The following is an 11,919-nucleotide window of genomic DNA, read 5'->3' on the forward strand; positions in this document are numbered from 1 at the left end:
GTTTCAATAGGCACTTTAGTGGAATTACGAAAAAGCTACCACTCTTCCACCATGATGCCAGAAAGCTATCTTCTTTCTACGTCAATCGGTAAACTGTACCTTGTAGGCCTGAGCTTGTCTCAGTGTAATTCCAGAGTAACAAAATAACAACAACAAAAAACTGTATATTACAGGATTTATCTCTCCATTGTAGATCAAACAAAAACTGACTGTATGATAAATGTAGTAACTTGCTGGAAATATTTGCTGTCTTTTATAATCAAAGGAATTCTGTCCTATTATAAAGCTTAGGTTTATCTTTTTATTTTGTTGTTGGTTTACTTTTCTTTTTATTTCACCATTGTACTTGCTCTTAAGTGACTTTGTCGGGGTTATAACTTTCTTCTTCTCCAAACATGTCTGCCAAGATCTTAAAGCGAGGTCCCCAGTCACTCAGATAGTCATAATCCTGGTCTGCCTCTGTAGTAAGGGACTCTATGGAGCTGAGAGACTCTGCAACAGATCCATTTCCTTCATAAGCATAGGTTGCCAAGGAGTCATAAGGGGGTGCAGTTGGATCCACATCATTTTCCTGCAGCCTTTGATTAATGAAATCTCTTATGTCTGTGTTATCTTCCACTGGTGGTCTCTGACGCGGAAAACACAAGGTGTCTGGTTTTATGTCTCTGCGCATTTTGTTATCTTCAATCACTTTGGGATTCCTCAGGGCACCAATGTCGAAAGCCTGGGTGTCCTCTTCTCCACCTCCTTCATCATCATAATGGATAACATTATCTCTGATGTCTTCTTTAGAGGTCATCAGGGTGTCCTTTTTCTTCTGCCTCCGTAGTGCTACATATAATACCACAATGACTGTAACGAGAAAAAACTGAAGTTAAGACATGCACAGAAATAATTTGGTACTCTGATGATATATCATTGTATCTTCCCTTGAAAGCTATGAGAAACCAAAAGGATTTTTTTTTTCCCTTAGAAATTAGGCTCCTATTATTCTTATAAAAATAGCAGTGCTCTAGCCAATAAAAAGTGATTTGCAGTTTGATATATGAATCTAACTTTCCTTAGTGCTTGCTGTGCTGCTGAAGGAGGTAACAAATAATCTTCCTGCTGACTTGCTTTATGTAAAAAATAGGGTTGGACAGGACTTGTAGTTCAGAGAGACAGAGGATTTTTTTTTAAACGTCTTCCATAACATAATAGAGAAAAATCCCCAAATTTCCATGCTTCAAAGAGAGAACAGAAATGAAATAAAATAAATAAATAAATAAAAAGAACAACAACAAAACAGTATTAAAGGAAAACAAAAAATAAAGGAAAAGAAAGGAAAAGGAAAGGAAAAGAAAATAAAGGAATCTTTCAAATGAAGAAAAAAAAAGTCCTACTTCAGCTTTTTGTTTGTTTATTTATTTTTAGGGCATTTTGGCCTCTGTGAGGATCTGCTTTGAAGAATCACGTGTGATATGGTTCTGGAGAGATAAGGGGTTCCAGAGAGCTGGTTGATTTTCCAGTATCACCTCTTTCAAGCTCAACAGCAATCCATCCCAATGAGCAGGACATCAAGCAAGGGCAGCAGGAGGCCTTCATGGATCATTAAGTACCTCCTGACTAAACTCAGAGACAAAAAGGAATCATATAAGAGGTGGAAGCGAAGACTGGTAAGCCAGGATAAATATACAGTAGCAGAAAATGTAGGAGTGGGATTAGGCAAGCCAAAGCCCATCTGGTGTTGAATCTCAAGGGGGACACAAAGGGCTTGTGCAAGTACTTGAGCAGCATGAGGAAGACCAAGGAAAATGTGGGCCCACTGATGAATGCAGCAGGTGCCAAAGGACTCAGAAAAGGCTACACTTATTTGCCTCTGTCCTTATTGGTGAGGTTGTTGTTCAGGAATCCCAGGTCCCTGAGACCAAAGAGAAACTTTGGAGCAGTGAAGTCTTATCCTTGGTCAAAGAAGATCATGTTAGGGAAAACTTAAACAAACTGGACATAGACAAGGACAGTGAACCTGATAAGATGTATGCTGTGGTAAGAGAAATGACTGATATAATTGCAAGGCCACTGTAGATAATCTTTGAGATGTCTTGGTGACAGAGAGAAATTTGAGTACTGGAGCAATTGTTACTACTATTTCAAAGAATACAAATGATTCAGGGAACTACAGGCCAGTCAGCCTTACCTCAGATCCTGATGAAAGTAATGGAGAAAATAATTCTGGAAACCCTTCTTTTAACAAACCTATTAAGAACAGGAAAGGTGATCAGAAGTAAACATGGCTTTCTGAAGGGAAAACTCACCCGATATCAACTCATCTGATAGCTTTCAACAGTGAGGTGTCTGGTGGATGAAAGGAGAGTAGTGGATGTATTTTATCCTATCTTTAGCAAAGTGTTTGATGCTATCTCTATAATAACCTTCACAGAAAAAACTGAAAAAGTGTCGACTAGATACTGGATGGTGAGGTGGATGGCAAAACTGGCCAAATGGCTAGGCTTTAAATGTTGTGATTGATAGCTAGATATTTGAGGCCACTCCCTAATGATAAACCACGGGTCAATACTGGGACCAGTTTTGTTTAACATATTCATTAATGACCTGGACAGAGTACACCATCTGCAAGTTTGCAGATGATAGAAAACTTGGGTCTGTGACACCATTCAGAGGTAACTCAACAGGCTGGAGAAATGGGGCAATAGGAAACTCATGAAGTTCAACAAAGGGAAATGCCAAATCCAACAGGAGGAATGGAATAATCTCATGCACCAGTAGATGCTGTAGGCTAACTGGATGGAAAGCAGCTTGGTAGAGAAGGACCTAGAAATACCGGTGGGCAGCAAGTCGACCATGAGCCAAAAATGTGCCCCTGTGGCAATGAAGGCTAGCAGCAGCCTGGGCTGTATTAGGAAGTGTTGCCAGCAGGCCAAGGGAGGTGATCCTTGCTGTCTGTGCAGCCCTGGTGAGGCCACATCTGGAGTGCTGGGTTTCTCCATACAAAGCAGACATGGACTTTCTGGAGCAAATCCAGCAAAGGGCCACAAAGATGACTAAGGGATTGAAGCATCTGACTGACATACAAGGAGGTACTGTGAGCTGCAACTGTAGAGCCTGGTGAGAGAAGGCTCAAGGGGATCTTATACCAATGTACATAAATACCTGATGGATGAAGTACAGAAGAGGGAGCCTGAGTCTTCTCAGTAGCCCAGTGACAGGACAAGAGGCAATGCGGTATAACTTGAAATACAGGAAATTCCATTAAAACATAAGTAAAAGAAGTCTTTTTTTTACGGTCACAATGGCCAAGCACTGGATCGTGTTTCCCATAGAAGTTCTGTTGCGTCCATCTTTGGAGATATTCAAAACCCAGCTGAATACAGTCTTTCTTTACATGGCCCTGCTCCAAGCAGGGAGGTTGGACTAGTTAATTTCCATAATCGCCTTCCAACTGTGATTTTTTACTCAATAGAAGTTGGGTTATGGGTTGGGGTTTTTTGTTTTGGTTTGTTTGCTAGTTTGTTTGTTTGTTTGTATGTTTTTTTTTCTTTTCTCTTTTTGTTTCTTTTTCTTTTTTTTTTTTTTTCAGTAGTTCAGAGATACAGTTTATCAAATGCAAAATCTGCTAATAGTAAACTGGCATTTTCTTATATTTAATTCCTTAACTGTCTTTAGTAGAAATGAGAGTATCCTAACTGCTCTTAGTGAAGTAACACAATAATGAATACAGAGTTGCAATAATTACAAATTCATGGTCAGGTTTGTGTGGCATAAAATAACTCCCAGTACTAATATATTGACTGTATTTTATACAGAAATAAGTTCAATGAGAATGACTTCAAGTACAATTTTAGTGACTGTGGGAGGACAGGTTCACAGCAAGTAATGAAATTCCTGAAGGATTTTTTTTTTTTTAATTTATCAGCTGAATAGTAAAGATAAAGTCTGGATATAAGATAAATGTCATTCTCCTATGATATACATGTCATTAGAGATCTCATAATTTATACATTATCTTTTCTAGGTAATATACCAGGCTGATTGTAATGAAGGGAGCTATTAAAAGATTAAAACCTCTTCTCCAAACACAATGTCAGTAATTTGGTCTGGAGTTCTGTGCAAACCATGCATTCAAATATTTTCATTAGTGTTATATATGCCAAGAGCATTCATCATCAGCAGAGTTGGGGAGTTCTTTGACATAACTATTTTTGGTTGGATATGCAGATTTTTAAAAATAAATACTTTATTTGTTTCATCAAACCATTAGGGAAACATAAACACAATTCTCTTGAAGAGAAAATCTTAGCAAATCTGGGAGAAATTTAGACTTTGAGTATTCCTGTTTGCCCAGAAACTAAAAAGCTAAAAACCTGGACTAAAAGTGCTAGGCTCTCTGATGTATAGTTCACACAGTCCAGATTACCGGACATAAGAATGGCAAAATAAAATGCTTTGCTACACCTGTGTTTAGGTCTTCTAGACACTTGAGTCTGTAACAGAGAGTTTAGATATCCTGAGAATCCTGCCTTAAGATAGAGTTATAACTGACTGAACTCTTCACTTTGAAATAAGCCAAAACTTCATAATGGCTTTTTTATTATTATTATGAAGCTCACTCTTAGCTGTTTTTATCCAGCAACCCCCTAGAAATAAAATTAAATTAATTTAAAAATTAAAAAAAAAAAAGTAATCCCAAGGACTTGTGGTAGACAAGATAGTTTCCTTTCTTCAGAAAAACTGACCTAAGGGCTTTTATCTTTTTTTTTTTTGTTTTAATTCATCAGGATGGGTGTACTTGTTATTAATTCTCATTCCATAAAGTATGAACATTTGTCATTCTCATTCTGATTTCAAACAACATTTTTCTCACAATATAAAATTTTTACAGAACATAAATTCTGAATTTTACCCACTGCTACTTAGAAGCTGCTAATGCAACCTCCATCCTGTAGTACTTAAGTGGTAAATTACTATATCCAAATGGAAAGATGTATCCCTGTAGTGGGTTTACGTGGCAAGGTTTTGGTAGCAGGGGGCCATAGGGGTGGTTTCTGTGAGAAGGATTGAGAAGCTGCCCCATGTTTGGTAAGGGCCCCATTGTTGACCCGAGCTGAGCCAATAAGCTATGCTGTTTTGCGCCTCTGTGAGAGCATATTTAAGACAGGGAAAAAAACGCTGCGCCACACAGCAGCTGGGAGAGTGAGAGGACTGAGGAACAGCCTTGCAGGCACCAAGGTCAGTGAAGAAGGAGGGGGAGAGGTGCACAAGGCGCTGGAGCAGAAGTCCCCTGTGGCCTGTGGTGAGGACCATGGTGAAGCAGGATGTCCCCCTGCAGCCCATGGAGTACCACGGTGGAGCAGGGTTCCATGCTGCAGCCCATGAAGGAGACCACAGTGGAGCAGGTGGCCCTGCACCAACGGAGGCTGCCGCCTGTGGAAGACCCCTGCCCGAGCAGATTCCGGGCTGGACCTGAAGCCCGTGGAGAGGAGACCATGCAGGAGCAGGTGACCTGGCAGGAGCTGCTGCCCGTAGGGGAGTCAGGTTGGAGCAGTTTTCTCCTGAGGGATGGACCCCGTGGTATGGACCCATATCTGGAGCAGTTCTGGAAGAGCTGCTGCCTGTGGGAAGCCCACGCCTGTGGGTGGGACCCCACAGCACAGGGGACGAGAGTGACTGAGAAGGAGTGGCAGAGAAGAAGCACTGTAGACTGACCATAACCCCCATTCCCCCGTTCCCCTGCGCCGCTCGGGGGAGGAGGTGGAAGAGGGTAGATGGGGGGGAAGGTGCTTTTGGTTTCTTTCCTTTGTTTCCCACTTCTCTAGCTTGTTAGTAATAAGCAATAAATCTTACTATCTCCCTATGCTAACTCTGTTTTGTCCGTTACAATAATTACTGTGTGATTTTCTCGTCCTTATCACAACCTTTGAGCCCTTTTCACATATTTTCTCCCCATTTCTCTTTGAGGAGGGGGAGTGAGAGAGCGGCTGTGGTGGAGCTCGGCTACCCACTCGAGCAGAACCTCAACAATCCCTACATTATATTCAGTGTCTGTGCTCTTTTTGCCTATCCAATAAACCTACACAAGGATTAGCATGAGATCTAGGAAGTCCATTAGTATCAAGAAGAGGACTCTGTAAGAATCAGTCTGCATTACGTAGCCCACAGTGAGCCTGTGTATATTACAAAGGTGTCTTGAATTTATTACCGGGTCATTAAAGCTATACTCTAGGTAGGATGCACACTAGTATGGATTGCCTTGGGCATACTGTAAATAAGATGAGATTTAAATATTATGTAGATCTAGATGATGATGCCATGTTATGGATGGCAAGCTGAAATTAAAATGTTTGTGTCAAGTTTTACAGCGACCTAGCCAGTCACAGTCCTCATTACAATTCTTTTATTTCCTTTCATTACATCACTTTTCATTTTCTCAAGTTGGTATTAAGAATTAAATAAAGGACTTTACTAAGTCCTTTACTGCTGTTACTGTCAGTAAGACTTTTCTACCTTTGTAATTTAAAAAATGTCAGCTTTTCAAGAAAAGTATTAAGTGAAACTGTTTCAGAGAAAAAATACTGTTCAGGTTCCACTGAAAGTTGGTTCATTTCATGTGATATGAAACATGTAGGGGTTAGCAGATTCACATTCATTGTCAATGTTTTGGGATGCTTTCCTAGAAAGGTAGAAGCACACAAGTTCTCCTAAACATCCATGCAATTTTCAGTGGCTTTTTTAAACACCAGATTACGTTAGTGACAACACTAGTGTTTCACTAGTAATTCACAGGTGAGTCATAATAACACACCTCAAATTGTGTCATGAGAACTAACCTAGAAGTATAACAATACACAGCAGGATGGCAATCAGTGCTCCAGTGCTGAGGCCTACTGGCAAGAAGATTGCTTCCACATTGCAGGACAGGATGGTACCATCAGAATCACATCTGCAAACTCGGATAGTCATTGTGTTTGTGCTGCTCTGGACAGGGTAACTGCTATCTTCTATTACCACTGGAAGAAAGTACAGCTCTTGCTGCCTCCTGCTGTAGCCATTTTTCCTGGTTTCAATCCCAGCTGTGTTGTCTGTAAAACACGAGACAGACATTACAGGATTTTTATTGTGCACTGAATTCACCCTTGTAGTTTGTATCACCTTTAGTCAAAGGAAGCTGTTTTATTTCTGAAACTCAGTGAATGACAAGATATTATGTAATTACCTGATTTTATCATTACAGATGGTACTGTATTCTGATCGGTGCAGAGCATCAACTAATATTTCGTTTCTTGTAAACTTGTTAGCTTGACAGCTAACATTTGAAAGAAGACAAATAAATAAATAAAAACACTACAGGTAGTGTAGTGTAGGAAGGCTTTTCAGTTTTTCTTTTCTCCTTATCTCCTTAAAGATCAGGACTGTGCTCAAAAGGACTCGGTTGCAAGTGTATTTAGATCCACTTGCTCTCTATTAAGCAATTCATTTCCCTTTAAAAATGAAAATAAGATACTTGAACAAAATACAAAACCCTTTCAACATTCTTGCCTCATTAAAAATAAGTACAGAAATGATCTGAGTAATTTATAATCAGCACATTTTCCATCACTTAGTCACAAATATGTTCAGAGCTCCTAGAAGTTAGGTTTTGTCATTTCTTCTCAGTAGCTATTCAGTTATCACTGCTTTTCTTGAATCAAACAGAGCAGCATGAAAATGATGTGCAGATCAAAGTAATTATATTCAAAACAAAAAGAAAAGAAAATTAGCAAGGAATCAATAATCTGTCAGATCTGAATGAAGGTAGCCTGCAGCAGTAACTATTTTATCATCCGACCCCTGTGTTTTACTGTATCTTCAGAAAAGGTTATTTCTTGTCTATGCTATGACTCTCAGTCCTGCTTGTGGTTTTGTCACTAGAAAAATTAAGGCCGGTGAATTCAACAGGACAATAAGAAGGAATCCTAAATATCCAAGATCAGATGCATTATGATCAGACACCATTCAGAAAGCACTTGACTGACAGAATGATTATTTCAGAAGTCACCATTTTGTGAAACAAACATGGCACATGGACATGACATTTAATTTTGAAAGATAAAAATGTTTCAAAGTTGTTTGAAACAAACCAACTTCCATCTTCAGCTTGTTCTTTCTCTGTTTAATCATCTACACTATATAAAAACTACAAATACATGACACCAGGTGCACTACAAACACATTACACCGACTCTGATTTCATATCACCAATGATTGTAACACTATCAAATAGCACTGGATATTGAGCATCTTGATGTGTTTAAAAATGTTAAGACATCTTTACTTGTAAAAGTATTAACTATAATGCAACAAGCAAGATTGTTTCCCCAACTAAACCTCAAGTTCCTCTTACAAAGTACCTGCCTTGTTAGTACAAGGCATACAAGGTACACAAATACACAATCTCTAACTTAAAAATTATTGTATTTATTAAGAGGTGTCATACCTGTAGCAAAAATGAGGTTTTGTTATTACACTTCTAAATTGTGTACAGAGCAGACTTTCCACCTTTTTGGTAAAAAAAAAAATGGCAAAAGTTACTGCATCATGTTGAGTTTTCCAAGAAAACACTATGGACAGCAAATCAGAGAATGGAAAATAACAGAAACTGCAGTACAGCATTAAGAGGAAGCAAACTTCCTCTTGACAAAGTGACGTGCTTGGTGGATGAGGGAAAGGCTGTGGATGTGGTCTACCTTGACTTCAGTAAGGCCTTTGACACTGTTTCCCACAACATTCTCCTCAAGAAACTGGCTGCTCGTGGCTTGGACTGGCACATGCTTCATTGGGTTAAAAACTAGTTGGATAGCCGGGCCCAAAGAGTCGTGGTGATTGGAGTCAAATCCAGTTGGAGGCTGGTCACTAGTGGCATTCCCTAGGGCTCGGTGCTGGGGCCGGTCCTCTTTAATATCTTTATCGATGATCTGGATGAGGGGATCGAGTGCACCCTCAGTAAGTTTGCAGATGACACCAAGTTAGGTGCGTGTGTTGATCTGCTCAAGGGTAGGAAGGCTCTACAGGAGGATCTGGATAGGCTGCACCGATGGGCTGAGTCTAACTGCATGAAGTTCAACAAGGCCAAGTGCTGGGCCCTGCAACTGGAGCGCAATAGCCCCAAGCAGAGCTACAGGCTGGGAGATGAGTGGTTGGAAAACTGCCTGGCAGAGAAGGACCTGGGAGTGATGGTGGATAGTCAGCTGAATATGAGCCAGCAGTGTGCTCAGGTGGCCAAGAAGGCCAACAGCATCCTGGCTTGCATAAGAAGCAGTGTGGCCAGCAGGGCTAGGGAAGTGATCGTCCCCCTGTACTCGGCTCTGGTGAGGCCACACCACGAGTACTGTGTTCAGTTTTGGGCCCCTCGCTACAAGAAGGACATCAAGGTGCTCGAGTGAGTCCAGAGAAGGGTGACAAAGCTAGTGAGGGGTTTGGAGAACAAGTCTTAGGAGGAGTGGCTGAGGGAACTGAGCTTGTTCAGCCTGGAGAAAAGGAGGCTCAGGGGCGACCTTATCGCTCTTAATAAGTACCTTAAAGGAGGCTGTAGAGAGGTGGAGATTGGTCTATTCTCCCACGAGCCTGGTGAGAGGATGAGGGGGGAAAAAATGTTGCACCATGGGTGTTTTAGGTTGGATATTAGGAAGAACTTCTTTACTGAGAGGGTTGTTAGGCATTGGAATGGGCTGCCCAGGGAAGTGGTTGAGTCACCATCCCTGGAGGTGTTTAAAAGATGTTTAGATGTAGAGCTTAGTGATATGTTTTATTGGAGGACTTGTTAGTGTTAGGTCAGAGGTTGGACTAGGTGATCTCAAGGTCTCTTCCAACCTAGACAATTCTGTGATTCACCATTATCAAACAGGTAAGTCCAGTGGGACTCAATGATGAACAATATTTTAATCTTGCTTGGACTAAATAACATTAGATGTTGCAATACCACAGCATCTTGAGAAAGTAGTAGATGTTAAAACCAAACTTATTAGACTGAGCACTTCAGGAGAAGAATAATGACCTAATCTTACAAGGAAAAAAAAAAAAAAAAAAAAAGTAAGAGGACTTAATTCCATTACAAGGCTTTATATTCATTGAACTGACTCAAGAAAACAAGTTGATTGGTCTCTGAAAAAATGCTGATCTACATGTTTCTGGTTTGATAAGTTAATACTATTCATATCTCTGATGTTGTGAAGATTTTGGCGTCATTACACACTGTATTTACAAATCATTAAGTGAAATTCTTTGATCATTAATAAACTATAAACATAGCTATCTCTGATACCCTTAGACTGTAGTCACTACTAAGATTGGAAAGAAAACAGTTTTGCCTTGTCATCCACACAGAGAAGCTATGGGGAAAAAAAAAAAAAAAAAAAAAAAAAGCAGAGTTATTTTTTCTGCTGTTTTAAATTTATCTTTTTCCAGAACTTTCTTAATCATTAAGGTATTCATAATTAATATCTGTGCTTATTTTGTTGGCTTTCGTTTGATACTTCCTAACCTTGGTAAAAGTTAACATCTTCAGAGTCATATATTAAATGTAAGAAAACAATGACTTAATAAGTAGCCTATGCATTTTTTTTTTCATTTCTAGCTCTTCTTAGATGAGATAACAGTTCTCAAGAAAGGAATACTCGACAGCATACTTACCATCTTCTGAAATTAAAATTAAATAATAAGAATCAAATACTTTTTCTTAAAATAATAATTAGAACATATAGCTAAGCAAATAAGTAAAGGAACGTTACTGAATTTTATTTGAGGCCTTATGTATTCTTTCTTTGCAAAGTAAGGTAAAAGTTTTTTAATGAAAAGCTTATATCACAGTTCTTCAAAAATCACTTAATTACTGATAGACTCAGTGTTAAAATTTCTTTCCAAATTTGTTTAAGTTAATTGGTAATGAAAATTTGCTGCTGTTTATTATGATGTATTATAGACATTTATCTTCTCTGTAACAATAATAACATAAGCATTAAGAACACTACCAGTGTATAAAGTACTTACATGCTGAAAAAGGACTTAAGAGAATTAGCCACCTGTGCACCCTTTATGTAAATAAGTAAACACATAAATAAATTAATCCAATTCAGCATCTGGTCAGACTTTGAATTTCTTAAACACTATAGCATTCTACATTCCTACCCTGAGCTTGAGCAGACCTGCCCCAATGCAGGCATAACCACAGTTTCCTACACCCCCTCCACCTGTGAAGTAAAACAAGGCACTTTATCACTTAAAGGACATTATTAGTCATTATGCTTTCATTGTAATTTTGACAGCTGTTACCATCAGTTTTTATATGATAAAGTACCACTTAGTCAAGAGACACAGTACAGCATGATTAATATGGCAATGTTGATGCTGGGTATTGGATTCTGTATAAAAAATATAGACTATCAATTGGAAAAAAAAAAAAAAAAAAAAAAAGATTTTTTAATACTAAAAGGAAAAACAGGAAAAAGTAAGTAATAGAGATATTCTGTGATTTTCTTTTGCTGTTTCTGTTCAGAAGAGTACATGCTTAAAGAATTCTATGGCAGTAAAAAAAGTAATCTTTGCCATTTATGGGAAGCATTCAATTGAAAAATAAAGAACAGATCATCAGTAATAAAAAAACTGGGAGAAAAATCAGGTCAGTTAATCATATAAATCTATCAATTTTTGAGAGTGTTGTAGGATGTTATACTGCAGCAGCAGTGTCCATATTCAGAACTAATTCTCCTATAGGACTACATGTATGTGTTCTTCAGAAAGCATAATAGCTGCATCCTTTGAAATCAGTTAGAAAAGCAGTACTATTTAAACAATGCAGCATTAATGCCTTATTTAATGGTAGACCTGCACTGGCAGAAAGAGTAATGAAACATGTAGTAGTGTTTTTGCAGGCCTATAAGGAAATTCCAG

The 11,919-nt window shown here is 38.9% G+C and overlaps 1 protein-coding gene across 2 annotated transcripts in view; it reads right to left on the bottom strand.

Moving 5' to 3' along the window:
- Positions 1-352: 352 nt before the first annotated feature.
- CDH12 (cadherin 12) overlaps positions 353-11,919 on the bottom strand; it is a gene marked incomplete at both ends in the record, with an annotated part of 172,330 nt that continues 160,763 nt past the window's right edge. For both annotated transcript variants that reach the window (XM_084281811.1, XM_084281810.1), the window contains 2 exons: positions 353-852; positions 6,825-7,118. In XM_084281811.1, the coding sequence (XP_084137937.1) occupies positions 353-852; positions 6,825-7,118 (794 nt within the window). The remainder of the gene's footprint in view (positions 853-6,824; positions 7,119-11,919) is intronic.

This window comes from Netta rufina (assembly GCF_964035555.1).
Source record: "Netta rufina genome assembly, chromosome: 2".
Taxonomy (NCBI): domain Eukaryota; kingdom Metazoa; phylum Chordata; class Aves; order Anseriformes; family Anatidae; genus Netta; species Netta rufina.